The sequence below is a fragment of the Lupinus angustifolius genome, chromosome LG14 (assembly GCF_001865875.1).
Source record: "Lupinus angustifolius cultivar Tanjil chromosome LG14, LupAngTanjil_v1.0, whole genome shotgun sequence".
Lineage (NCBI taxonomy): Eukaryota > Viridiplantae > Streptophyta > Magnoliopsida > Fabales > Fabaceae > Lupinus > Lupinus angustifolius.
In genome coordinates this window covers 805329-830377 of record NC_032022.1, presented here as the reverse complement: position 1 = coordinate 830377, position 25049 = coordinate 805329, and the positions used below count along the sequence as shown (strand labels likewise).

The following is a 25049-nucleotide window of genomic DNA, read 5'->3' as shown; positions in this document are numbered from 1 at the left end:
CCATTGTTACATTCTTCGCCAAGTTTTGACTGGCCCTTTTCTTTGCATCTGCCTTTAAAGAACAAACTTATCCCACCACACAATAGCAGTGCTCTTCAACCCGATCGCTACCATCTTAACTTGTTTGTTCTCAGGGACATCCATGACGTCGAAGAATCTGTAATGTCAATCTGCTAATCCAGAAATTCCTCAACTTCCATAGTTCTATAAAACAATGGAATATCAACTTTCACCTGATAGTCATGATTATACTCCCGAGTTTCCTCGTAACCATTTATTTCTTATTAGGTTCTTCTTATTCAGAACTCAAATATCCCGCAATAACATCAATTATGGTTTCCATCGCGTGAAACCCTATGTGGTTCTCCTCTCTTATCTCTTTGTTGATTCATGTTGTTGGCGTTGTTCATCACTTGAAAAGTCGCCAACTATTTAGTCAAAGTAGTTAGGGCCATGTAAAACCCACGATAAAACCCTGAAGATTTACTATTGTCAGTGGTTGATCTCCCATGATTGTCCAAGTTACAAAAAGAGGCAGGAGAAAACGTGCTCTAATACCCCTTGATGCAGTCGAAAGCACAAAGGGTGTGACAATCGCCAAATCTAGAATGATAAACACAAGCTTACAAGCACAAACCTGATAGATAAATACTGGAATTCACGATAAAGAGAAAACTCTCAAATTTTATTTATGAAAGTAATATGTTTTGTTTGCTACATCCCAATAGTATTTAAATAATAAAAAAAAATACTAAAAGATAATGAAAAAATACTAAAAAATAATAATAAGATAATTGCTAAAAATATTAAAATAATATTCATTTCCCACGAGTGACTTAGTCTTTGATACACATAACCAACCTTTCTACATCAATTTGAAGGAATTAAAATGTAAGTAATGAATTAAATATTAACATATTATATCACTAATATTTTTTATTTTGGTGTACATAAAATACTAGTGATATAATATGGTAATATTTAACTCTATGTGACATTTTATTTCTTTCAAGTGTAATATTTAAAAAGTAATATACATGTAATGTCAGTATAAAAATGTGATAAAGTGAGTAAATCATTCATTTTTTTGCATGTAACTATTTACTTATGCATGTATTATTATCTTTTCATAAAAAGCAACAATTGGGACGTGTATTTTTCAATTCTTTCATAAAAGAATTCTTGCATCAAAAGCAGTAGCATTGAAAAAGGAGCAATTGATAACACTTTTTGTTTATTTATATTAATAAGATAAGCATATACTTTTTGTTCGCCGACAATAATTTTACAAGTATTTTATTAATATATTGTTTAAAAAGTTTTTCAAATAATTTATATTACTTAAGCCATCAATCATTTCAATTCAGAAAATCAATATTCATATACATAGACATACAATTAAATATATTAATACATAAAAATCTGTCAAAATCATATCATACCATAGCAATTAAAACCTCCATGACAAAATACAAAATGACACAAAAATGATTAAAACCTTGAATTCGATAATTGTTTGTAATAAGATGAATCATTATAAAGTTTCAACAATTAAGTTAAGTGTTATATAAATAATAAGTTACATTTATAAATAACTGAAGTGGTATACAATTTAATTAATAAATCAATGTGTAAACTATTATATCATTATAGCATGATATAATAAGCGGTGCGATTCTAATAATAAAAAGTACTTATTAAATGAAAGAATGTTGATCAACATACGTTGGTTCAAGTGATATATGTTTGATTTTTCTTAAATAAAATATCGATTCAAGTTTTGTGGATGAAAAAATGTTCGGTGAAAAAATAACTCCAACTTTTTTGAAACAAGCTTGATCCTTGTTTTTGACCGAGATTTTGTCGAATTTTCTTGCCCACTGTTTGGGACAAGGGAACAGGTAAACCAACACCAACGCCCATAATTTTTCATATTCTTTCGTTTCGAACAAGACCGCTACTAAAAAAATCAACCAATAAAACCCAAACCCCCACTAAAATTTCAAAACGCCAAACACCATTTACTCCAAAAAAAATCTTCACTTTCTGCAAAAAAATCGTTTTTTTTATTCAAACAAACGAAGATCTTCATCTGGGTCTGAAAAATCTTAGTGTTTTGTTTGGAAAAACACCGACATTGGTGATGGTGAAGAAAGAGATTGAGAAAAAGGGTTATGGGTCACGATGGGTTTGGATGGTATTTGCTCTCATCGTTGTGTTTATTGCTATTGCTATGTCTTCCAAAACTTCTCAAAAGATAGCTTCGTGTCCATGTTCTCGGGTAATTTTACTTCTTCAGTTTTTTGTTTTTGTTTTTTGTTACATCTTAGCTTCAACTATGTTATTCTGAATCACAATGTTTTATGCAGTTTATTATGTTTTAATAAAAATAGAAATGTAGTCCCATAAAAAAATAGTATATGTTATTCTATAAATTATGTTATGTACTGTATGATTTTTTATATTTTGATCAATGGTTAATTTTTATTTAACTCTTGTGCAGGGTACACCAACGTATAGTGGCATGGTGGAAGATTGTTGTTGTGACTATGAAACTGTGGATAATCTTAATGAGGAAGTGCTGAATCCATCCCTTCAAGAGCTTGTGAAAACCCCATTTTTTCGGTATTTTAAGGTTATCTTATTGTCACTTTTTATATCTGCATTTTTTCTTTATAGAGGCCCTTTTGTTCTATTGTTAATGTTTGTTTATGTTCCCAATTATCTGTTATGGAGTGTGTCTGCGTCTGCGATTTAGTTCTAAGTTTCCTAGCTTGTTATATTGATCTTTTTTTAAAGGTTTTCATTGTCACTTGATGGAAACTCTAATTTTTAATAATTAAGGAGCTTTCTTTCGCCTTATATATTGATATATTGATCTACAACCTTTGAATTTAGAATGAGTGGTTTTCAATATTACAGGCACCCGTTGAAATTATGCGAACTTGCATACTTTAACGATATCTCCAATGATACATTATATGCAGGAATACCAATAACTGAATCACATTTTTTTGCTTTGATCCTCGTGTGTTTTGTTTTTGCTAAAGACTAGTTGATGAAATCTTGCTGTAGGCCAAGTTATGGTGTGACTGCCCTTTCTGGCCTGATGATGGTATGTGCAAGTTGCGGGACTGTAGTGTATGCGAATGCCCTATAAGTGAGTTCCCCGAATCATTTAAGAAGCCTAATCGCCTTTCAAAGAATGATCTCGTTTGTCAAGAAGGAAAACCCCAGGCAGCTGTTGATCGTACCTTAGATAGTAAAGCTTTTAGAGGATGGACAGAAATAGACAATCCCTGGACAAATGATGATGAGACCGACAATGGTGCGCAACTGTATATAACTAATTCATATCTGAATTTTTTCGGTCATAGTTGTACTTTATTTTAGTAAAGGGTAAGCTTGGTGCAACGGTCAGATTGTTACTTAGTGACCACGAGGTCACGAGTTCAAATCCTGGAAAAAACTTCCCTGTTTGCGAGGGTAAGACTGCGTACATCTACCCTCCCCAGACCCCACTAAGTGGGAGCCTCGTACATTGGACAGCCCTTTAGTTTATTTTAGTAATTCTGTGAATTGTTTGTTATTGAGCTAGGCTAACAACATACTTTTTAATACACTCTTCATCACACTCACTATTGTTGGATGAATTTCACATACATCTCACTAAATAGAGATTCGACCCATGTAATTTAGTTGATCCCACATGAAATCCACCCGATAATCTAGGATGTGTTGTTAGCTTTTTTCTTAGTTATTAATTTATTATCAATACTGAAATGCTTTGGTAGTATCCATAAGTAAATTATATTTTTGGGTAACATCAGATTTGCTTATGTACTTCATCAAATGAAATTATCTAGTCAATAATTGTTGTCAAGTTTGCCTTTACAGATGAAATGACATATGTGAATCTTCAACTTAATCCTGAAAGGTACACTGGTTTCAGTGGTCCATCTGCAAGAAGGATATGGGATGCTGTCTACTCCGAGAACTGCCCCAAATGTAAGTTTTTGCCGAATATCTTATTCTCTTCAATCTTTTTTATCCTATTCTTTCACATCGTTCAAATAGTAAGTGCCAAATGAAGTGAGTCATCGAAGTGCTTCTATAACTATAATGGGCTATAAGAAAACTTTGGGATTCATTTAAACTATTATAGTGTGGGAATAAACTTGTTTAGTAATGTCAACAAGCATGAGATTTTATATAGTTTGATGTTACCATTCCTGTCATCAAAATCAACATACTAATTACTTTTTAAATGCGAATTTGTGCTCTATCTGTCTCTCTTTACCGAAACAAACTGCTTCATTATAAATAATTCATATTTTTTATTTTCATTTTCAATCATCTAATGCCTATTGTTTGAAACTCTTGGAGTGGATGTTAGTAATATTCTCACCATTCATTTATTTTAATTGCAAGATGTCTTTAAATTGATCATAAAAGACAAACTGTTATTTATGCCTACCTATGGTTCCTTGATGTTTGGAGCAGTATATGAACACCCGAAGCTATCTACGCAAGCATCGTTTATATTTATGATTAACTTTTTTTTATTTTTCTTCTTCTGTAGATCCATCTCAAGAGTCATGCCAGGAGGAAAAGATTTTATATAAATTGATATCGGGTCTTCACTCCTCCATATCAGTACATATAGCTGCTGAATATCTTCTTGATGAAGCTAAGAATTTGGTAAATCTCAGGTTCCCCTTTTCAGTAGTAGCTAATTTTTTATTTTGAAAGAAATATTTACATTGATTTTGAGGATTTATTCAGTTCATTGCATATTTTAAGCATTTTGATGATGGCTATTTGGCTTTTATGTTACAGCCTTAAAGTTTTAACTTATTTCATTTGCACTTGGTATAACGTACGAAAATAATTAGGATGCGACTCATCTTGAAACCAACTGCACATTTTTGCAACATATATGCATGTTATTTAGTCCAATCATAGTTTTTAGAAGTTTATTCGAATATCTAACGGCTTTCTTTCTCTTTAAACTATTCCAGTGGGGCCAAAATCTTACGTTGTTGTATGACCGAGTCCTACAATACCCTGACCGTGTCGGTAATTTGTACTTCACTTTTCTCTTCGTCCTGCGAGCAGTAACCAAAGTGAGTATATATTGTCCTCTTTTAAAATCATAAATACTATATCTATATATATTTATCAATCTTAATATTTTCTTCTTTTAGAAACACTGCTCAATTATATTTTCATGATGAAATATCTAACTGAAATACCACTTCAGGCTGCAGATTATCTTGAACAGGCCGAGTATGATACCGGTAACCCTATTGAGGACCTTAAGACTCAATCCTTGATGAAACAGCTACTTTACAACCCGAAACTTCAAGCTGCATGTCCAGTTCCATTTGATGAAGCTAAGCTGTGGAAAGGTCAAAGTGGACCTGAGCTGAAACAGAACATTCAACAACAATTCAGAAACATTAGGTATTGTCTATAAACTAGCGGACATAGCTCCGCCCTTCAATAAATATTGTTCATTAATAATTTAGACCGCTTTTTTGGGTCTTAGTTTCTTCTTTGCATGCTTTATGTAACTAATAAGTATGTCGGAAAAGACAATTAGTTTGCAATGGTTATATTTCCATCTATTTGATATTAAGGCTTGCAAAAAAAAAACCGGGGTAATGAAAACGCAATACAGGTTGAATTTTAACATTTTTTCCCTATCTTTGTTTTTGTCCTGCAGTACCATTCTGCCTTTCATTTTCCGATAATATCGTATTACTTAGAAATGTTTTTAAATTCTGCCTTCTGATGCAAGTAGGTTTATCTGGACTTTTTAAGCGCCGAGCATAACTTTTCACTGACATAAAAACTTACAAAAACTCATTATATCTACTTGCCAATTATTACACAACTACTGATTCAATTCGCTCACTGCTTCATATGATATATCTTATATTGATTAAATATTTGTGGAACACAGTGCATTGATGGATTGTATAGGATGTGAAAAGTGTCGACTATGGGGGAAGCTTCAGGTTCATGGTCTTGGTACTGCATTAAAGATTCTCTTCTCGGATGATGGTCGACAAAACCTGGGTCAAACAGTAAGTACTCTTGTTGGAACTCTCTCTCTCTCTCTGTATATCTTGATTGATGCCTTTATGCATGTTACTTGAAATCGAATTGCTTATGCAGTGAACATTGAATATATTGTGTTGCCAACAAGACATATATTATAGCTTAAGTAGTATTCATTTTCTTGTTATATATAATAATAAGAGTGTAATATGTATATACCGTCAGTGTAAAGATTTATATACAATAAAATGAATGACCAATGCCTTTTTATGTTGTACTTGATGGTATTCAGCTGCAGTTGCAAAGGAATGAAGTAATCGGGTTGATGAATCTTCTAAATCGACTTTCAGAATCCGTTGAATTTGTCCGCAAAATAGGTCCTACGGCTGAAAGAATCATTGAAGGACATCCTTTTAGTTATAAAACACTGATTAGGTCATGGAAAAGAATCCAGTCTTATGTACTTAGAACATAGGTAAAATACTTCATTCTTAGTATTTGTTGTTCCTAGTATAGGTTATTGTTTTTGTTGGTTTATCTAACTAACTGAGAACATTGCATGTGATATCTGCAGGTAGCAGGAATTCACATCATAGTGAAGACTAGGTTTATAGGGAACCATGATCTTGGTTTGAAATATGTCAAAATTGGGAATGAATATAGGAAAAAACAAAATCAAAAGGAATAAACATATGTTATAGTTTTTTTTTTTTTTACTTATTGCAGGGGCAAAATGTTGTAATTTAATTATCTTATTCCCAATCCTCATATTCTTGCCTTCTACCATGCCTTGATGATGATCCTAACCAATGTATGAATATATCTATGCCTGTTCGCCCATGATATTGATTTCCGGGTGAAGAATGGGAAACCCTTCATGGGTCGAATGATATCGATTTTCGGGTGAAGAATGGGAAACCCTTCATGGGTTGAAAATTTTACTATAGCGCATTGAATATGAAATGAAATGATATATAGCAGTGAGTTGCATTGATTAATTAATCCAATGTACACATTTAGAGAATGTGTGACTAGAGAATTTTTTGAAGTTTTATATGAAAAATGTTTGATTTCATATATGAAAGTCCATGTCTTAGATATGCAACATTGTGTGTTTCAGAATTATAGATTGGATTTAAATATTAACCTTGCAACACTTAAGACATTTTGATGATTTTTTATTTGTTGAGGGATTTGAACGCAATGTGTTTAATGTGAGATTCTCTTTGATATATAAAAGTTATTGATTTGAAACTCAAGATCATTATCAAATTTTATACATTTTAACTTAATATCAATTTTTATTTCTATTAAACAAACAAAAAAGACCTTATAATAACATGAACCTTTGATTTAAAGGAATACTCGTGTATGTCTTGATTTATCATCAATAATGATCAAGAAATACCTATGTCCTAATATAAATGAAATAAATATTGGACTCCAAATATAAACATGAATCATGACAAAAACATTGATAGATTATGAAATGATCACTTGAAAGTTACAATTTCCTTTTTTTTAGTGTAATGCATACTTCAAAAGTATTCATAATACCATCACATTGAATGAAAGGAAAAACTTTACTCATAACTAGAAGTTTATAATGAAATAGATGGTCGGTGACAGATTTTGACAAAAAGTTTATGAAAAACAACAATATTTAATTACAATTTATAGTTAATATTAATAAGGTAAAAATTATAAAGAAATATATATAATTGTTTTAAGTTTTAAAATAACATTAATTCTACATAATAATAATAATAATTAAAGATATCAAAGAAAAATGTATATTCATTTAAAGTTTAGATATTAATTTTTGAGAGACTTTTTTCTCTCATTAGAAATATGATATCCTTGTTTACCTTTGTGAGAGAGAAGAATAGAGAAGGGAGAATTGAAATATTGTGTTACTGATTCTAAAATTGAATTGAGTAATACAAGGCTATGCGGAGAATAACTAATCTCTTTTAAGTAAGGATCCAACAAAAATCACACCTGTAAGTATCTGTTCGAATCAAACCTGAATTTAATGGGAAAACTTGATATGATTGAGTTTGGGTTCGAGTTTAACTTTCGGGTTCAGGTTTGGGTTTAGTAGAGCAAAGACACTGACCCAAACCTGCCCCGAAGTATATATACTATTAGATCTTCAAACATAAAAAAAGAAATAAAATAATTTCTAATTTTACTTTACATACTATTGGATCTTCAAACATAAAAGAAATAAAATAATACAAGAGAAAATAGAAATGCTAGAGAAAAATGAAACAAAAATGATATCATACTTTCCTTAGTATATTTATAATTTTCAGATTCTTTTCCAGGTTCGGATTACCCGAAATCCGATTGGTTATGGGATGGTATCTTTATTTTTAATCTATTGAGTTTGGATTTGGGTTTGGGTATATGCAAACCCAGCCCCGACCTGCCCCGTTGTCATTCTTACTTTTAGGATATATGACTGTCTCTCCCAGCATATGTCACTTTTAAGAATTAAACTCTTACTTTTAAGTTTATCTAGAGATCTAGTGATGATTTACACAATTAGAGCAAAGCCTTGTTGATAAAAAAATGTGAAGCATGAATGATAGGGAAATGTGAGAGAATAAAAATACTAAAAATAGCATTTTGAAATTATTACTTTCAATGAGGGTAAATTTTGTTGTGGGGCTAAAATAATTTTCTGGAAAGAAAAATATTCGGGCTTTGGCCCAATTCAGATCAGTAACATATGACCCGAAACCGTATATAACCCGACCCGGTCACCCATTTCCCACTCTCCTCTATTCATTACTATCGCTCCACGCTAACCGCTACTTCACCCACCGCGCACGGCCACGTAACTCCGCCGTGAAAAGCCACCTACAATCCACCACTACCGTCTTCCGTCACCAATAGAACCATAAGAGAAGGTGCAAGGTGAGATTCATTGAGAGATAAGGGAGAATGTGAGGAACATAAACTAAGTATAAAAAGGAAGCAAAATTTCCACAGGCTTTATCTTCCGCAAGAATTCGTGAGTAGTAACCTATTTCATGGATATAATAGTCCCAATGGTATGAATATGATTGAGTTTGTTGATACAGGATATGTTGAATGTTATCTATGTTGCGTGTTTCCTGAAGCTGACATGTAATTTGCTTGCATTTGTTTTGAGTTCCAAGTATTATGCTGCAATTTCCTGTTCAATTATTCTAGATAATTTGCTTGCATTTGCTTTCGTGATTCTTTGGTTAAAAAAATTGTAAATACTTCGAGTGTTGTTAATGTGAATTGCTTATCTTAAAAGAGCAGGTCAGTACACGAGACCGATCGGATAGTGGGGTCTAGAGATAATAGATGTACAAACCCTTACCAACAAGTAGAGAGACTGTTTCTAGGATATGAACTCGTCACCTCTTGGTCACTGAGTCACTAAGCAATCATCTTAAGGGGTAAAATAAATATTTGTGAAGTTTGAGTGTAAGTTGTTTACACGATGTTTTCCTTGAACATGACCATTTATCTTTTTTGCATTGCATCTTACAGCTGATGAAGAAGCTCGATTTCAGTCGCCATTACGGCTTCCTGGCCTCCAACCTTAGAATCTCCACCAAAACACCAACCATGGAGATGGAGTCCCAGATTCTCCAATACAGCAAAGATGGCTCTCTCTCTCAAGCCCTCAAACTCCTCAACACCCTCAACAGAAACTCCTCTTCCCATCTCACTATCAAACCGGTACTATACGCTTCCCTCCTCCAAACCTGCATCAAAACCACTTCATTCACCCATGGCACTCAACTCCACGCTCATGTCCTCAAATCTGGTCTTCAAAATGACCGCTTCGTTGGTAACAGCTTGCTCTCCCTCTACTTCAAACTAAGTCCCCGTATCAGCGAAGCTCGTAGAGTCTTCGATAAGCTTTATGTAAAAGACGTGATATCTTGGACTTCAATGATTTCTGGGTATGTTAAAGTTGGTGAACACCAGGAATCACTTCAATTGTTCTTTGAAATGGTGGATTTGAGTGTTGAGCCTAATGAGTTCACTTTGTCCTCTGTGATCAAGGCTTGTTCTGAACTTGGGTACTTGAAACTTGGTAGATGTTTTCACGGGGTGGTTATAAGTCATGGGTTTGACTGCAATCATGTTATTATAAGTGCTTTAATTGATATGTATGGGAGGAATCATGCAGTGGGGGATGCAAGGAAGCTGTTTGATGAATTGCCTGAACCAGATGCTGTGTGTTGGACATCAGTTATATCAGCGTTTGCGAGGAATGATATGTTTAAGGAAGCTTTGGATTGTTTTTATGTTATGCATTTGGATCGTGGGTTGGTGCCAGATGGGTTTACTTTTGGGACATTGTTGGCTGCTTGTGCGAATTTGGGGTGGTTAAGGCAGGGGAAAGAGGTGCATGCCAAAGTTGTTACGTCAGGGATATGTGGGAATGTGGTTGTCGATAGTAGTCTCTTAGATATGTATGGAAAATGTGGCTTGGTTCAATGGTCTAGGAGCATTTTTGATAGAATGAGCTTTAAGAACTCAGTGTCTTGGAGTGCTATGCTTGGTGTGTATTGCCAAAATGGAGAATGTGAAACTGTGCTGAATCTTGTTAGGGAGAGGAGAGTTGCAGATCTTTACAGCTTTGGGACTATTATTCGTGCGTGTTCAGGGCTGGCTGCTGTGAGACAAGGGAAAGAGGTTCATTGTCAGTATGTAAGAAAAGGTGGTTGGGGAGATGTTATAGTAGAGTCTGCCATGGTTGATCTATATGCAAAATGTGGGTGCGTTGATTTTGCACATAGATTGTTCTTGAATATGCAAGTTAGAAATTTGATTACGTGGAACTCGATGATTGGTGGGTTTGCACAAAATGGAAGAGGGGAAGACGCACTGGCCTTATTTGAGGATATGATCAAAGAGGGGGTGAAGCCTGACTATATTACTTTTATTAATGTTCTTTTTGCTTGTAGTCATACGGGTTTGATTGATCAAGGGAGAAAATATTTCGCTTCAATGATAGAGGAATATGAGATCAAGCCTGGAGTTGAGCACTACAATTGCATGATTGATCTCCTGGGCCGTGCTGAGCTAATAGAGGAGGCTGAAAGTTTACTTGAGAATGCCCACTGCAGACATGATCAATCGCTTTGGGCAGTTCTTCTTGGGGCTTGCACTAAATGCTCAGACTATTTAACTGCAGAACGCGTTGCAAGAAAGATGATTGAGCTGGATCCTAATTTTCATTTAAGCTATGTTCTGCTTGGCAACATTTATAGAGCAGTTGGCCGATGGAATGATGCTCTGGAGATCAGGAAGTTAATGGAAGATAGAGGGGTTAAGAAGATTCCAGGGAAGAGCTGGGTTGATAATGAGAATCAGAAAGGTTCTCGTCTTGATTTGACCAAGATGATTGTTGCTGCGTAAAGCAGTGTTCTAGCATGGTGGAGGTTGTGTGATGGGTAGAAATTGGCAGTTGGATTTTTTAACTGCATCTGATACTACATCAAATGCACCCTCATCTCAAACTGCTTGATCTCTTAGCTATCATGGAAGGTTATGAGCTAGGATTTACCCTTATGGAAGTGTTAAGCTAGCAGATTAACTTGTGCAAGCATTAGTGTTACGTACAATATCAGAAGATTCTATGGTGCTGCTGTGCATTTCAAGAATGATTTGTTGTCTGACTTTGAGATAGTACATCATGACATCCTCTGATCCATGTAGCCAACCCTACCTAGTGAGAAAAGGTTTGACTGTTTTTCTTGTTGTCTGCCTTTAAGAACATTTAAAATTCAGTGCAAATTATTAACAATTTCCCTTGTTGATTCTGACATGGTGGATTGGTTTGGTGCAAAGTGTTCTTCCTTTACCCATCAAGCGAAAAACTGAGCTTTCTTAATAATAGATAGATTTAGATTAAAAACAATTTTGAGCCCTGGAATGTAGTTTCACACTGCAACTAATCTTGAGGGTATGCAAAAAAAAAACCAATTAAAACCAAACTGTTCTGCAAACCAAATCGAACTGCCCCTCTTAAATGTTAAAACCACTTATAGAATTGATGCACATAACTAAACTTATTTATAATATTTTTACCATGCCGGTGCACTGTTTTACAATACAATTAGTGAAGTTAGAAAATCTGAATCACACTTGAATTAAAATCTCAAATTCCCAAATCAAGTCTACTAAACGAAGACCCCTAGGTCCCTTTTCTGCGAAGAATCGCACAATCCAGTTTGCATACCCTAGGTCACCTAATCTAGATCACACTGTATACGTTTACCTCTTTTTCAGTCAATTCAATTCCCCATTACGCACTTGTTCTGCTTGTGGGATCAAGTATATTCCCGGTGATGCTGATGACAATAAATTGCACAAGGATATTCACTGTGAATTCGATTCCCAATCCCCATTATACACGGGATTCAATTCAGTGTAACCTACACTGTCAATTCTCTCTATTCCATCCATACCTGATGAACAATTTATTTTATCCAATTAGCAATTCTGTTCTGTGGGGTTGGGCCAGCGAAATGGTAGTCCCTGTGCCCAGTGTCAAAGGGGTTGAAAAAATTGTGAATTCCCAGGAGTTTAAAGTTCAATATTAGTGGCCATTTGCCAAAAAGGTGTGTATAGTTGAAGTGAGTAATTTGCAATTCAATCTATTATGTCATACATATTGATCCCTTTTATTTATTGACTTTGTTCGATTTTCTAGTGCCTTCTGAAAAAGTTTTGGAGATTGAGGCTATTGACAACTTAGCTTTGATTTGTTCTTTGGCAATGGGTAATATATACAGGTTTATCTATTCATTTCTCAGCATAGGATTGTTGGGTGCTTAGTTGCAGAACCAATTGAAGAAGCATCCAAAGTTGTGCCTTGGTCAATTGCTGGACATTATAATAGCGCAAAGAAAAAGGAAATAAAGTCATATCCAACCACTCTCCAGTTCGGGAATATTATTTTTCTAAGAGAAGCTGAAAAAATAGCCATTTCGGTGTGATTCTGAGGGAATGGTTGGATCACATGGCAGTGCAATCTTCTGTGAAAACAAAGCAGTAGCTGCTGTTTGTGGAATTAGAGCCATTTGGATTATTCCCTCCAACAGAATAAAAGGCATCTCTAGCCAATTGCTAAGTGCAGTGAGGTAAAATAAATTTGGCTCTACTTTTTTAGTGTTTTCTCATGACAATGCTAAAAGGAAAGTTTTTCTATCAAATATTACACACCTCACTTACACAAGGTAATTTAGTTAATTGCTTGGTTAGTTGGTTAACACTTAATGTTTAGCAGACTAATATATTTTTCTTTGAAAATATTATGTTAGTCCATGAGTTAATAGTCTATAACTCATCAGTACCAAGTGCAGCTTAAATGTAGAAATATCTGAATTGAACTAAAATCATGTGACCCAACCTTCGACATTGGTCGACGTGTCAAGAGACTCACAAGAGTGTATATTTAATCTTAATCATATATAAAATCCACTAATTATATCAAATATTAGAATGACTAGATCTAATTCAACCCCAAAAGCTAGCTTATATGGTGAGGGTTGTCTAAGCCTTATAAGCATTGGCTCGACTATATTCTTATCCGATGCGAGACTTATCTTAATAGTGCTTGAACGTACTCAGCTAGCATTCTCTCAGGTGGGAAGGCATTATCATTTCGTTACACTGGAACTAGATTGTTCTTGGTGTATAAAGCCAACAAGACAGAGTCATAGGCCATGCTCGTGTCCAATGAATACATCAAGCCACATCTTGATTAGTTATTACTTCTGCTCTTTGATGATTGACACAAATGTATGCTATTGTTCTTGCATAGTAGTGTTCACATAGTTTATAAGCTGTGAAATCCATGATGTCATCCCCTCCCTCTTGTTGTTAAGGCTCAGTTATCATTCTTAGTTGGTTTTCCTATTAAGTTTGTTAGCATGGATGTGTTGGTTGATAATAACATGGACCTAATCTTCAAGTTTAAGAAGTCTTGAAGTTGAGTTAGTAATGATATGTGTGAGAAATCTCCTCTTTCCTTTTATTCAAACTTGGATAGGGGACTCATTGGTTGTCATATAGAGAGCCTATTTTTGGCCTACACAAATATAACCTATTTAAAAAACAGGTCAAGTATAAGTTTTTTGAAAGACCTATATAGTTATGTAAACAAAGTCTTAGGTTGTTATGTAATCTCATTATTCTTTAAGAGTTTTATATATTGATATAATAATTTAGAGATCTTTCTTGGTTGTTGAGAGTTTTATTTGAGTTTGTGTTTTGCATTTTATGGGTTTCCTAGAGGTTAAGGTTCAAGTTGGTGGTCTAATACCCACCATTGAAGATTGATGATGAAAGTGATAGTTGAGATGATTTAATGAGTTGTTTTATTGGTGATTATGAGAAGCTTTTTGTTGCAAATAGAGAGGGAGGGAAAACTCGGCAGTGTTGATATGGATGATGAAGAGGGGTGGAAGCTATGGATTCCAATAACGGAGATGGGATAAAAAATCTCAACTTCCTTGAATTATAAGGAATATGTAATCAAGTGTATTAACATTATTGTTTAAGGAATACAAAAAATAATAATAAGAAAACTAAATTCTACACTTCTTTTAAGTGTAAAAATATAAGATACATTCTCTGTTTTCTTTCTTAAATAATGTGGTGGGAGACCTGTTAATATTTTCTTCTAAAAATTCAACACATAATGCCAACCTACCATTTTTATCCAACTTTTGTCCATTGTCACAAATGATAGCAATGGAGAAAACAAACTCTTTGTCACTTGAATTAATTTCAGTAGAACCAAATATACTTGAATTAATTCAATTGCATGATTTATTATCTATAGTTTATACATGCACATACAATATCACACTCACAATGCATAAAAGTAATCTTAAATTGGTTCATCCTAAGCTCCATCCATAATTAGGTAGAATAAAATATATGTAAATCTTAACCTTATCTTAATTGATTTTCTTTAACTGAAGTATCATGAAATCTTTAATCTCATTCATCATCAACGAACATTCTGGTAATTCTGGAAAAATATAAAACCCATGAAACGCATTTGGATATTCCAATAACTTCACTTCTTTCCCTGCTTTTCTCAATCCCTCACAGTATCTCTTCTGCCAATCTTGAACCGGGTCCAACCCACCAAACACCACGATCGAGTCACTCAACTCCAAACCCGAAATTTCAATCGATTCCGGTCCAAACACATTAACGGCCGGGTGATCCCGGTTCGAACCGTTTGGTAGAAACGCTTTCCAATACCAATCTGCACTCTCAACAGTTAAACCGGGAGCACTGTTTCCTATTTGTATCTCCGATTCTGTTCTCTCTTCCCCGCCAAAAAACGGTTGCAGTGCAATCACGCCACGTAGCTTCACGCGCTGGAATTTGAATCCGCTTGCACGTACTGCCACGTGGTGAGCTAGGTTCCCGCCGGCGCTGTCTCCGGCGAGGAAGCAGCGTGTGAGGTCGGCGGTGGGAGGGAGGATATCAACAGAAGAGTCGAGGAACTTCACGGCATCGAATCCGTCGTCGTATTGAGCAGGGTACCGGTGCTCCGGCGCGAGACGGTAGTTAACAGATACAACAACGGCACGGAGGTTTTCGGAGAAGCGGTGAGCGAGGGAGTGGAAAGGTGCGGAATCAGGGGAGCTGGTAACAAATCCTCCACCGTGGAAATAGACGATGACCGGGAGCGGGAGGTTATCGGAAGCAGCGTTAGCGGTGGCGGAGGGGTTGAAGAGGCGGAACCAGAGGTTGCGGGAGGGGTCAATGATGACGTCATGGGAGGAAGGAGGAGATGGAGGGGTTTTTCGGTCTAAGAAGTTGTAGAGAGAGCGGTTGATGGTGAAGTTAGAGCGAAAACAAAGGTTTCTGATGGGTGATAATAGGGAAAGGATGAGTTTGATCTTCCATGGAATGGACATAGTTACATCAATTATGCAATGCAATGCAATGAAAACTCTCTCAACTCTTCAACTATTCAGGTAACTGCTATCTACAATAAGACTTATACTTTTATCAGTTTTTATTTCTTTTATCTAACGTTTCCAATAGAAAACACCGTTCACATGGTCAACTCCACTATGCTTTAACAAAAAAGGGTAAATATGATGTTATAACCAAGGAGGATTATGAATATCATTTGAGGCATCATTTATGGAATAAGTGATAATAAATATTTAAGATAAAATTCGGGACAACACATCTCTATTCGGTATTGGTATATTAAAGGAGTATATTTTCATATATTATGTTGGCTAAAAATCACACATTTCACAATAGATTAGTTTATTGATGTATTTTAGAATAGTTAGGATGAATTAAATATATCATTAGTTGATTATTCTTTCTTTGATTTCATATTTCTACCAAACCCTTTTCATATTTGACTTTTCAAGTGTGAGTTAAAGATAATTCAATTTCGTATTGGACTTTTATACCATGAATGAGTAGAAGCCGAACTAGATTAAACTTTCGATTTCTAATCAAATCTAAAGTTAGACTAAATCTGACTGTTACACTCTTAAAGAAAAGAAGGAAAAAACGTCAAAAAAGAAAATAGCAAATACAAAAAAGGTAGCTATGAAGAAAGTGAAATCATTTTAGCCCTGGTAGTATCTAGAAGAATGTTTTTTAATACAAAGAAGAGTGACCTTTAGTATAATGAAAATTAGTCATTTTGATGTGCGTATTCAATTGTGGGCTGATATGTTTTGAGTTTTATTACCAATTCCAAACCCAATTTCATATTTGAGTTTTCAATTGTAACTGTAAGTTAGAGATTTACTTAAAAATGTATTTTACATTTGACATGGGTTAGGTGCAAAAAGATTTCTTATAAGATAAAATATATATTTTTTTTAAATATTGCATTGAGTTTAAAAGAATGATGTACTAGTAAGATATAAAAAATCAATTAAATTTGGTAAGGTGCATTAACTCTAATATGATTCACATTTTTAGTCAAAGATGTCAACTTATTTAATTATATAATTAGTGACAAGAACACTTCCTCCACTAAATTTCTTTCATTTTACTAGGCATGCAATGTAGGATGGGATCATATGTCCAATTTTGTGTTTAAGTCAATAAGAAAACTCTATTCATTTGAAAAAATTATAAAAATAAAAATTAATATTTTAATATTATTTTATGAAATTTGATTGATTCGGGACATGTGAATTGAAAAATTATGGGACATATGATCTTTATCCTTCAATGTAACCTGGTTTGGTATTATAAATCTCTTAAACTTCCTACTTCCTCCATGGTGCTCACCACAAATCAAAAGCAAGTATGGAAATATGTGTTTATATTTATTTGGATAAATTCTAATGTTATAAATGTGTTAGAATATGTAAAAGGGTTGCTGACGAGCATTGATAAATAAAAAAGAGAAAGGAATAAACCAAAACTAAAAATTGACGAAATAAAAAAAAGAAACCTTGATTTATTTTCAATGTTAAACAAATTACATTTACAGTTTGTAAATCATATTACGTAATAATTTTATTAAATTTTGACTCATTTTAAACACAAAGCACATGGACTGCCCTTATCATCCATTAGAAATGCCAACAGATGAACGGGCTAAACAAAGCGAGGGAACAAACTAAAATTTTCTATAAAAATGAGAAGAAAATATGTGGACGAGTCTATATATTGTCATTGTATCATACATTATTGATATTTAATTATTCTTTATTCTTAAAAAAATAATTCAAAAAATGATGAATAATCTAATAATTATGTATAAAAAAATGATAATATATAAATATTATACTCATAAAAAATCAATGATGCATTGTCCAATTTTACAATTACTATAAACTTTACCCACATTTCAAAACAAAAATTAATTGGACTAGATAGCAAAATTTGTAAGTATAAGGTTTATACAAAAATTAAAAAATATATGACACTAATAATACCTCCAAAAAAAAGCCACCAAATTGTAGTAGTACTAGTATTAGTAGGGTTTAATGGTTTATGCTGCTGCTGCTGAAACACATTGACACAAGTGACATATAAAAAGAAGAAGAAAGAAGAAAAAAGGTTTCATCTTCACAAAAGCATAAGAATGAGTTTAGTCGCTGGTTCATATGAGAGATTCATTTGGGGTTTCACTCTCAAATCCCAATCCCAATCCCTAACCCTAACCCCTCTCTTCTCCTACCCCTCCCACCTCTCCCTCATCAAATCCGTCGCCATCTCCGGCTCCGTCGTTGCATCCGGCGGCGCCGACGACACCATCCACCTCTACAATCTCTCCGCCTCCTCCTCCCTCGGCTCCCTCCACCACCACTCCGCCACCGTCACCTCCCTCTCCTTCTACACCCCTCCGGAGCTTCTCTTCCCCCGCAACCTCGTCTCCGCCGACGCCGAAGGCACCGTCTGTCTCTACGACGCTGATGGATTCGTCCACCTCAAGACGCTTCCCTCCGTTCACCGGAAGGCGGTTAATGACCTTGCGATTCATCCCTCCGGGAAGCTTGCGCTTACAGTTGGCCGTGATGAGTGTCTTGCTATGGTGAATCTTGTTAGAGGGAGGAGGAGCTTTTGTTGTAGGTTGGATAAGGAAGCGAGTTTGGTGAAGTATGATTCGGATGGTGGTAAGTTCTTTTTGGCTATGGAGGAGAAGGTGTCTGTGCATGAAGCTGAGGATGCGAGGTTATTGCTTGAATTTGAATGCCAGAAGCGGGTTCTATGTGCGGCATATGCTAAGGTTTGTTTTTTGTTCATTTGTTTTGTTCTGAATATAAATAATGTATTGTGTTGTTGATGATAAGAATATGAATTAGGGTATATGGCACATGAAGTTGGTGTGATTCTCTATTTGGTTGGTATGGTTAGTATGTAATCTCAGGGTAGTAGTTGGTAGGGGATGGAAAAGAATGTTGTTAAATTGATTTACAAACTGAAACTTGGCTGCAATTGTGAATGCCTGGGGTAACAGCTGCAGGGCGTGAGATATGTTTTTGGAAAATCACTTTCCCCCCTCTGAATATCAAGTCCTGAATGTGCTATATATATTATGCATATATAGTATTTGCTTTAATTGCTACAAAAATGAGATGAATGATGATCACTTTCATACTCTTCCATACTTACACTGATGTACCGTTCAATGATTTAGGGGTGTATCAGGTGAGAAATGAGAACATACCATGAGTTATCGGATAAAAAATTAATGCTTCAGATTAAACCCACATAAAAATGCCCACATGCCCTCTCTCTCCTCTACCCGCGTGCTCACTTCCTGTCTTCCTCCTCACCCACGTTACAACATGAACTGATCTCCCTGCCATTTTTTTAGCATGTTCAAGTGCCAACTTCAGCTTCAGATTAAAATTTCAGCTTTTTCCTATTTTTTTGTCTTCTCTCTTTATCTATCAATTGTTTTTCCAACCTAGTACATACTATGAGTGTGAGCCTCTGTGCAACGGAAATGTTGCTCGCCTTGTGATGTGGAGGTCATGGGTTGAAATCTTGGAAACAACATTTTCACTTGTAAGGGTATGATTGCGTACATCTACCTTCCCCATGCCCCCACTAGGTGAGAGCTTCGTGCAGTGGGTCACCCTTTATTATTATTATTATTATTTTTTGGCTCCTAAAATTTATTCTATGTTGCAGAATGGACTTCTCTATACAGGTGGTGAGGACCGCAATATCACAGCATGGGACATAAACAGTGGAAAGGTTGCATATTCTATAGAAGAAGCACATGCAACCCGTGTAAAAGGTATTGTTGTCCTCACAGATAATGATGGTTCTGCAGGAGGTGAAGATCCATACCTAGTAACATCTGCATCATCTGATGGGGTTATACGTGTGTGGGATGTTCGAATGGCTGCCACAGAGAAGCCAAATCCACTATCTGAGTGTAAGACACAGTCAAGGTTGACATGCCTTGCCGGGTCTACTCTAAAATGTAAGTTGTAAATACTGAGCTCTCGCACATGCTTTTTAAAGAGAGAAGAACTATAACATTTGCTCTTATTTCTTCTTTATTTACAACTTCTCATTATGGTGCACTGAACTGTTTTTTTAACTGCATGATATGCTTCAATAAGAGATAATTACATTGTCATGAATTGTCAGCAGCCCACAAATTTGTGCTGGGGATACCCAAATTGGAACTCAGAGAAATTGTTTGATCACTCAATAATTAAGTCTCTTAGTTGTCACAACTTACAATTAATTAAAATTACCCCCTTTTCTCATGTTTATGAACATAAATGTGTCAAGGGTACACTTGCCTTGCCTTCACTCAAGGCCCCTTGAGCCTAAGCTATGAACTTCGCTGATGTTAGTTATGATCATCAAATCATGTCATCATGATGAGTGTCTCTTAATGTTCAAACTCAAATGGAATTTTGGTTTTGGAGGAGATAAGGGATATTCTTATCATGATACTTGGCTGTAAGAATATGTTTGAAATCATGATGAGTGTTACGATATGTTTGAAATCTTTCAGAAGCATTCTACCCAAAATAACAGTTGAATGTATAATTGTGCAAATAGGCCAACATATCGTAGTTTGACCTTTGATTTGAATCTGCAATTTAGGGACTTTTCTTAATGTTGCAAATTGCAACTTGTTCATTAGTTAGGTTCTATCCCAACACTGATGATCAGTTGTTAGGTACTTTGTTTCAGTGACAATCTTTATCTTTACAACTGTGATTGATTACCTATGGTTACGTGCAAATTGGTTCCTTACTTTAATGTTATCCTTTTTTATATCTTCCTTTATGCAGTCAGAAAACCCGAAGCCGGAAAGAGTAAAGCAAAAGAACAAGATCAAACAGTGGAAGATTAAGAGATTTATGGATGGCATGCTTGAGAAATCATTTTACTAATTGACAAAGGGGGCTTTGGCCCTTTAGAGGACTCAACTAACATATTAAATGGCATTGAGAAATCTATTTTGCTAGTTGATTCTATTTATCAGTTGCAGTATTGTGGTACCCTTCTCATCCTGTATTCCCCCTCTGTTCACTCATACACACTTATGCTATCTATTATTTGCTTGTGTCATTTCATATGGATATGTACTTCATGCTGATAGTTCTTTAGGGTCTATTCTTGTGTAAGAATTTTGATAGTTGAAACAGAAAAGGTGCATATACAATTAATTAGTTTCTCGTTCCAAATGGAACTCCAAAGTTACATGAATATAATCTGCATAAGTGGTCAAATAGGTATAAAAATGGCAGCAAATAACCTTGATCCTCACTTTTGATCTTAAAAAACATTGCTTGCTTGCATCTAATTTTAACACTCAAATAAGACTGGAAGTAACTGCCACTAAGCACTATGTAGAAAAATAACTCTAGCAAGTTAGTTATGTTAAAGGCCATCAGATATTAATCACATTTTGATTGGAAAAACTAACTGTATCATTTTTATAATCAAAATATTCTTTAACTAATAAATGGATAATCTTGTTTGTTTAAATCAAACTTGCATGAATATACCTTTTATGTTAGAGGCAGATAAATCCGAAAAACCTTGCATTAAGTTTTGAAAAGTAATGCTCCCACAAGAAGTATCATGCAATAATGGCAGAAAAATGGCCCAAAATAATTAAATATTAAAAGGATTTCGTTTTTCTTTTGGTTTGTCTTTCACACATTGAAGGAACATATAAAGGGAATTCGTTAGTTTTCGTTGTTCCAGTCACAGTACTTGCTAGTTGCTATAGGAAACCTTGCTTGATATTGGGATTGAGAACCACATAGGCATTGCTTATGCTCAAATCCTTTGGCATTTTGTAGAGTCTTACAATACAAAGTCTCAAAAGGTCTTCATTCACCAATAAGACATTGGTTTAGTGATGTAAGGCCCCACAAATAAAAAAATGTCAATGATAAGATACAGTTATGTATCTTGAAAATGATTAGTTTCTTACTAATAGAGTGAGACGATACCCTTGATTTAACAAAGAAAAAAAAAGGTCTCCATTCAGTAATAATTATATTAGGATTGAGTTCCTTCTTCTTGGGAGATTGGAGATTCTTGTCAGTGCCCACATCTAGTTCCTCTTAGACCAACCTCAACGTAAACCAAGAATTAAACAAATAAACTTGTTATTGGCTACAGGGAAAGGCAAAATGAGCATATGGGAAATATCTTCCCTTCTCATTTATGATACCAGAAATACCACCAAAAAATGAAATCCAAAAATTGCTCTAAGTACCAAAATAAAACATGAAACAAAGCCTATTAGGTGAAAAGGCAAAAACCAACCCATAAACATGATCTTTATGCTGGGTGGTGCAGGACTATGATAAGTAAAACGTTGAAGTTCATAAATGTCAACTACAAGGTTCAGATGGAGGTTAAATAACAATTAGTGTCTGGAGAACTTGGCTTCTAAGGTGTCAGATCTTAAAATTCACATCACTTAAATGATAGGAGGGTCAAAGAGTTCAAGATAATCCTCCATATCCCCTGCTTCGAACTCCAGTACTTTTAATACCGAATATATATCGGTAGAACTTGGATGAGATTGATCTGCAACACGAAACTCGTGTACTTGTCCATTTAATTCGAGCCAGCTACATCCAGGTATTTTCTTTAGTCCTCTATCTCTAAGAAAGCTCCTCATTTTAGCAACTTTATCCCACTTTCCTGCTGCAGCATATATATTCGAGAGCAATACATAGTTTCCAGCATTTTTAGGTTCCATACTTATAAGTTTCTGAGCAGCATTTTCGGCAAAACGGGTATCTGGGTGTATCTTATAGGCACTCAACAAGGGACCATAAACCTTGGCATCTGGCTTAAGGGAAATATTGTCTATTATTTTTCGGGCTTCATCAACTTTTCCGGCACGTCCTAGTAGATCAACCATACATGCATGGTGTTCCTGGCTAGGTTGGTAGCCATATATTTCCACCATCTCCTTGAAAATTTCTTTGCCTTTGTCGACAAGACCCGAGTTAACACAAGCTGTGAGCAAGCCAAGAAATGTTACTTGGTCTGGTATAATATCTGATAGTTTCATTTGGTTGTACAATTGAAAACATTGAAACCACTCTCCATGTTTAGAATATGCACTGATCATAGAGTTCCACGCAATTAGATCTTTACGCTTTCTTTTCTCTTCATCAAACAGCTTTCTGGCCATCTCTATACAGCCACATTTTGCATAGCTACTGAGAAACGACGTCTTGACAGATTTTAGTGAATCAAGGTTTGCTTTCAATGAGTATCCATGTAGGTATCTTACATAATGTAATGCCCCGATCTTTGCAAACGCAGGCAAGATGTTTATCACTATAATGAAGTCAACTCTAGTACCACTCAGCTTCATTTTTGAAAGGAGAGATAGAGCCTCAAGAGACTGATCATGCATTGCATATCCTTTGATCATTGCACTCCATGAAACCACCGTCTTCTCCGTTATCATGCCGAAAACTTTCTGTGCTGAATTTAAGGCATTGCATGCAGAATACATGTCAATAAGAGAATTATGAACAGACACCTGATAATCTGAACCATTTCTTACCACATGAGCATGCATCTGTTTTCCCCACTCAGTATATTTTAACTGTGTGATCGAGGAAATTGCAGGGATTGCCGTAAACAAGTCAGGTCTAAACCCTGATCTAACCATGCAATATAAAAGTTCTAAGGAATCCTTAGGGTACCCATTCGTCACATATGCTGAAATCATTATATTCCACACTACAAGGTCCTTCTCAGGCATTTTCTCAAATACCAGTCTTGCATCTTCTAAACTCCTTAACTTCACATACATTGACAAAAGTGCAGTATTCACGGAAAGTTCTTCACACAAATTGCTCACAATAGCCACAGAGTGAAGGGCTTGTCCTATCTTCAATGAATTCAAATCAATAGATAACCTTAACAAGTTAATCACAGTAACTGAATTAGGTTGAATATTCTCTTTCCTCATCCCACAAAAAAGCTGAAAGCTTTCCTCAATTTTCCCACTTCCACAAGCCTCAGAAATCAAGTTATTCCAATAATTCAATTCTCTAATAGACATTCTTTCAAATGACTTGTGCTCATTCAAAAATGTGAAAAAACCATTATTTTCATACAACTCTTTCGAAGTGTTTGCCACCAAGTCAAACTCATCCATACCCAATTTCACTATCTGCCCAAGAATCATAACTCCTTGTTCATGTGACAGAGAAAAACAACACCTCAAAACAAAAGAGAAACTTTCTTCATCTGGGTACATTGATTTCTCAACCATTTCCTTATACAAAAAAAGGGTCTTTTCATATTCACCAAACTGAGACAAGTTTCTTAAGATTGCATTGTAAAGAACTGAATCTGGGTTTTCAGTGAAATGAAAGATTTTCTGTGATAAACATAAAAGACCAAACTTGGCATAACAATCAATGAGTTTGGAGGAAAGGAATGAGTTTTGGTGTAGGCCATGGAGAAAGAACCTTGCATGGATTTGTTGAAGGTGCTTTGGTTTGGTGCAAAGATTCAATATTGATGAAGATGATGTGGTAAAAAACCTTGTCTTAATGTTGGAGATTTTGGGAATGTTAAGCACATGAATCCAATGTTTGAGTGTGGAACATGTCATGATGATTCATGCGGAACATAAAGAACATTGCTTATGTTAGTTTTGTCTTCTCTTTACCTCGTTATAAGTTGAGTTTAAAATCCATGTATAATCGGTGTAATTTTAAGTTGTACATCATTTAGTATTGATTTATATTACTTTATTTTTATTTTACCAAACTCAACCTGTCAGTCACACCTTAATGTTTCTCAAGTAGTATCAAAATAATATTTTATTTTATTTTCTTCAACCATAAATGTGAAGAAGTTTTAAAGGGATACACAATAAATTCTCTGTGTTAGCAAAGTAAGTCTAATGTATATAAGTTGTATACCTTGTGATAATATGTACTTGATTATAATGCATATATATATATATATATATATATATATATATATAT

General features: G+C 34.9%; 5 protein-coding genes across 7 annotated transcripts; 3 read left to right on the top strand and 2 right to left on the bottom strand.

The window, feature by feature from the left end:
• On the top strand, positions 1928 to 6766 carry LOC109327174 (endoplasmic reticulum oxidoreductin-1-like). 2 transcript variants are annotated; one of them, XM_019560242.1, is made up of 10 exons: positions 1928 to 2281; positions 2504 to 2635; positions 3076 to 3328; positions 3898 to 4008; positions 4583 to 4701; positions 5022 to 5126; positions 5264 to 5466; positions 5969 to 6092; positions 6359 to 6541; positions 6641 to 6766. In XM_019560242.1, the coding sequence occupies exons 1-9, from the start codon at positions 2144 to 2146 to the stop codon at positions 6539 to 6541; spliced, it is 1368 nt and encodes a 455-aa protein (XP_019415787.1). In that variant the 5' UTR covers positions 1928 to 2143; the 3' UTR covers positions 6641 to 6766. The 2 variants fall into 2 exon arrangements, with proteins under 2 accessions (XP_019415787.1, XP_019415786.1); XM_019560241.1 differs by having other exon boundaries at positions 6359 to 6681.
• On the top strand, positions 9381 to 13488 carry LOC109327210 (pentatricopeptide repeat-containing protein At1g03540). Of its 2 annotated transcripts, XM_019560282.1 has the most exons (3): positions 9381 to 9506; positions 9601 to 11807; positions 12864 to 13488. In XM_019560282.1, the coding sequence occupies exon 2, from the start codon at positions 9604 to 9606 to the stop codon at positions 11482 to 11484; it is 1881 nt and encodes a 626-aa protein (XP_019415827.1). In that variant the 5' UTR covers positions 9381 to 9506; positions 9601 to 9603; the 3' UTR covers positions 11485 to 11807; positions 12864 to 13488. The 2 variants fall into 2 exon arrangements, with proteins under 2 accessions (XP_019415827.1, XP_019415828.1); XM_019560283.1 differs by lacking the exon at positions 9381 to 9506 and having other exon boundaries at positions 9557 to 11807.
• LOC109326300 (probable carboxylesterase 18) lies at positions 15036 to 16013 on the bottom strand. Its single transcript, XM_019558999.1, has one exon. The coding sequence runs from the start codon at positions 16011 to 16013 to the stop codon at positions 15036 to 15038; it is 978 nt and encodes a 325-aa protein (XP_019414544.1).
• On the top strand, positions 18082 to 21137 carry LOC109327165 (p21-activated protein kinase-interacting protein 1-like). Its single transcript, XM_019560231.1, has 3 exons — positions 18082 to 18814; positions 19726 to 20023; positions 20853 to 21137. The coding sequence occupies exons 1-3, from the start codon at positions 18170 to 18172 to the stop codon at positions 20912 to 20914; spliced, it is 1005 nt and encodes a 334-aa protein (XP_019415776.1). The 5' UTR covers positions 18082 to 18169; the 3' UTR covers positions 20915 to 21137.
• Positions 22218 to 24697, bottom strand: LOC109326191 (pentatricopeptide repeat-containing protein At1g11290, chloroplastic-like). The gene has a single exon (XM_019558882.1). The coding sequence runs from the start codon at positions 24668 to 24670 to the stop codon at positions 22502 to 22504; it is 2169 nt and encodes a 722-aa protein (XP_019414427.1). The 5' UTR covers positions 24671 to 24697; the 3' UTR covers positions 22218 to 22501.

Bases quoted from the DNA above. Each gene is read 5' to 3' on its own strand.
- LOC109326191 (XM_019558882.1), bottom strand. From the start codon at position 24,670: ATGACATGTTCCACACTCAAACATTGGATTCATGTGCTTAACATTCCC.
- LOC109327174 (XM_019560242.1), top strand. From the start codon at position 2,144: ATGGTGAAGAAAGAGATTGAGAAAAAGGGTTATGGGTCACGATGGGTT. The intron at 2,636-3,075 runs GTTATCTTATTG...ATCTTGCTGTAG, and splicing joins CATTTTTTCGGTATTTTAAG to GCCAAGTTATGGTGTGACTG. The intron at 6,093-6,358 runs GTAAGTACTCTT...GATGGTATTCAG, and splicing joins GACAAAACCTGGGTCAAACA to CTGCAGTTGCAAAGGAATGA.
- LOC109326300 (XM_019558999.1), bottom strand. From the start codon at position 16,013: ATGTCCATTCCATGGAAGATCAAACTCATCCTTTCCCTATTATCACCC.
- LOC109327210 (XM_019560282.1), top strand. From the start codon at position 9,604: ATGAAGAAGCTCGATTTCAGTCGCCATTACGGCTTCCTGGCCTCCAAC.
- LOC109327165 (XM_019560231.1), top strand. From the start codon at position 18,170: ATGAGTTTAGTCGCTGGTTCATATGAGAGATTCATTTGGGGTTTCACT. The intron at 18,815-19,725 runs GTTTGTTTTTTG...TCTATGTTGCAG, and splicing joins TATGTGCGGCATATGCTAAG to AATGGACTTCTCTATACAGG. The intron at 20,024-20,852 runs GTAAGTTGTAAA...TCCTTTATGCAG, and splicing joins TGCCGGGTCTACTCTAAAAT to TCAGAAAACCCGAAGCCGGA.